We start from the raw sequence: 1,080 nt of genomic DNA on the forward strand, positions 1-1,080 counted from the left end.
GTTGAGGAGATTCCCCCCTTCTATGTAAAGCTTTGAGTGCCTTGAAAAGTGCTATATAAATCGAACGCATTATTATTATTATTATTATTATTATTATTATTATTATTATTATTATTGCCTTTATACTTCCGGGTATGCTGTCACATACTACGTCATGATGTAGCACCAATCAGGATTGGTCTTAGTTTCATTCATGCTTCAGATGCGCAACGCTGGTGGCGTTCCCCATAATTGTCGTTCTTACGAAGCAGTGGGAGTTCCCCGTCGAAAGAGAACATGTTCGTATATTTATTCACTGTTACTATTTCTTTCGGGGAAAACAAAAAGTTCAGGAGGCCATGATGGCTTGCAGAGCTCAGACGCCCAGGGTTTGGGCAGAGCAGGACGCCTGAGTAGCACGTCCGGCACAGCAGAGTCCACTGGCACAGAGTTCAGCGGAACTGGGACCACTGGAACTGGGACCACCGGAACTAGGACCGGCACAGAGTCCACCAGCACAGATTCCACCGGAACTGGGACCACCGGCACACGATCCACCGGAACTGGGAAAACTAGAACAAGATCCACCGGAACTGGGACCACTTGAACACGATCCACCGGCAGAGGGACCACTGGAGCACGATCCACCGGAACTGGGACCACTGGAACACGATCTACCAGAACTGGGACCACTGGAACACTATCCACTGGCAGAGGGACCACCGGAACACGATCCACTGGCACAGGGACCACCGGAACACGATCCACTGGCACAGGAACCACCGGAACACATTCCACCGGAACAGGGTCCACAGGATCACGATCCACTGGATCTGGGACCACCGGAACGGAGTCCACCGGAACTAGATCCACCGGAACAGGGACCACGGGAGCAGACATGGAGGAAGCCTTTCTCCCCCTTCGCTTCAAGACCACTGTTCTCGGGGCCACTGGAGCAGGGACCACCGATCTTGATTTGCTAAGATGTGTAGTAATTTAAAATAATCTCGTTGTCATGTAAGGGACCTGTTCATGTTGGACAGACATTTTAATTGCATTTTGTGTCTGTTAAGAGGCCTAAAGACACCCTTTACGTGAATG

General features: G+C 50.2%; 1 protein-coding gene across 1 annotated transcript; it reads right to left on the bottom strand.

Annotated features, from left to right (window-relative positions):
• Positions 1-288: 288 nt before the first annotated feature.
• LOC137063798 (uncharacterized) lies at positions 289-879 on the bottom strand. Its single transcript, XM_067435067.1, has one exon. It carries the CDS (start codon positions 877-879, stop codon positions 289-291), a length of 591 nt encoding a protein of 196 aa, XP_067291168.1.
• Positions 880-1,080: the final 201 nt, after the last annotated feature.

The sequence above is a fragment of the Pseudorasbora parva genome, chromosome 24, assembly GCF_024679245.1.
Source record: "Pseudorasbora parva isolate DD20220531a chromosome 24, ASM2467924v1, whole genome shotgun sequence".
Lineage (NCBI taxonomy): Eukaryota > Metazoa > Chordata > Actinopteri > Cypriniformes > Gobionidae > Pseudorasbora > Pseudorasbora parva.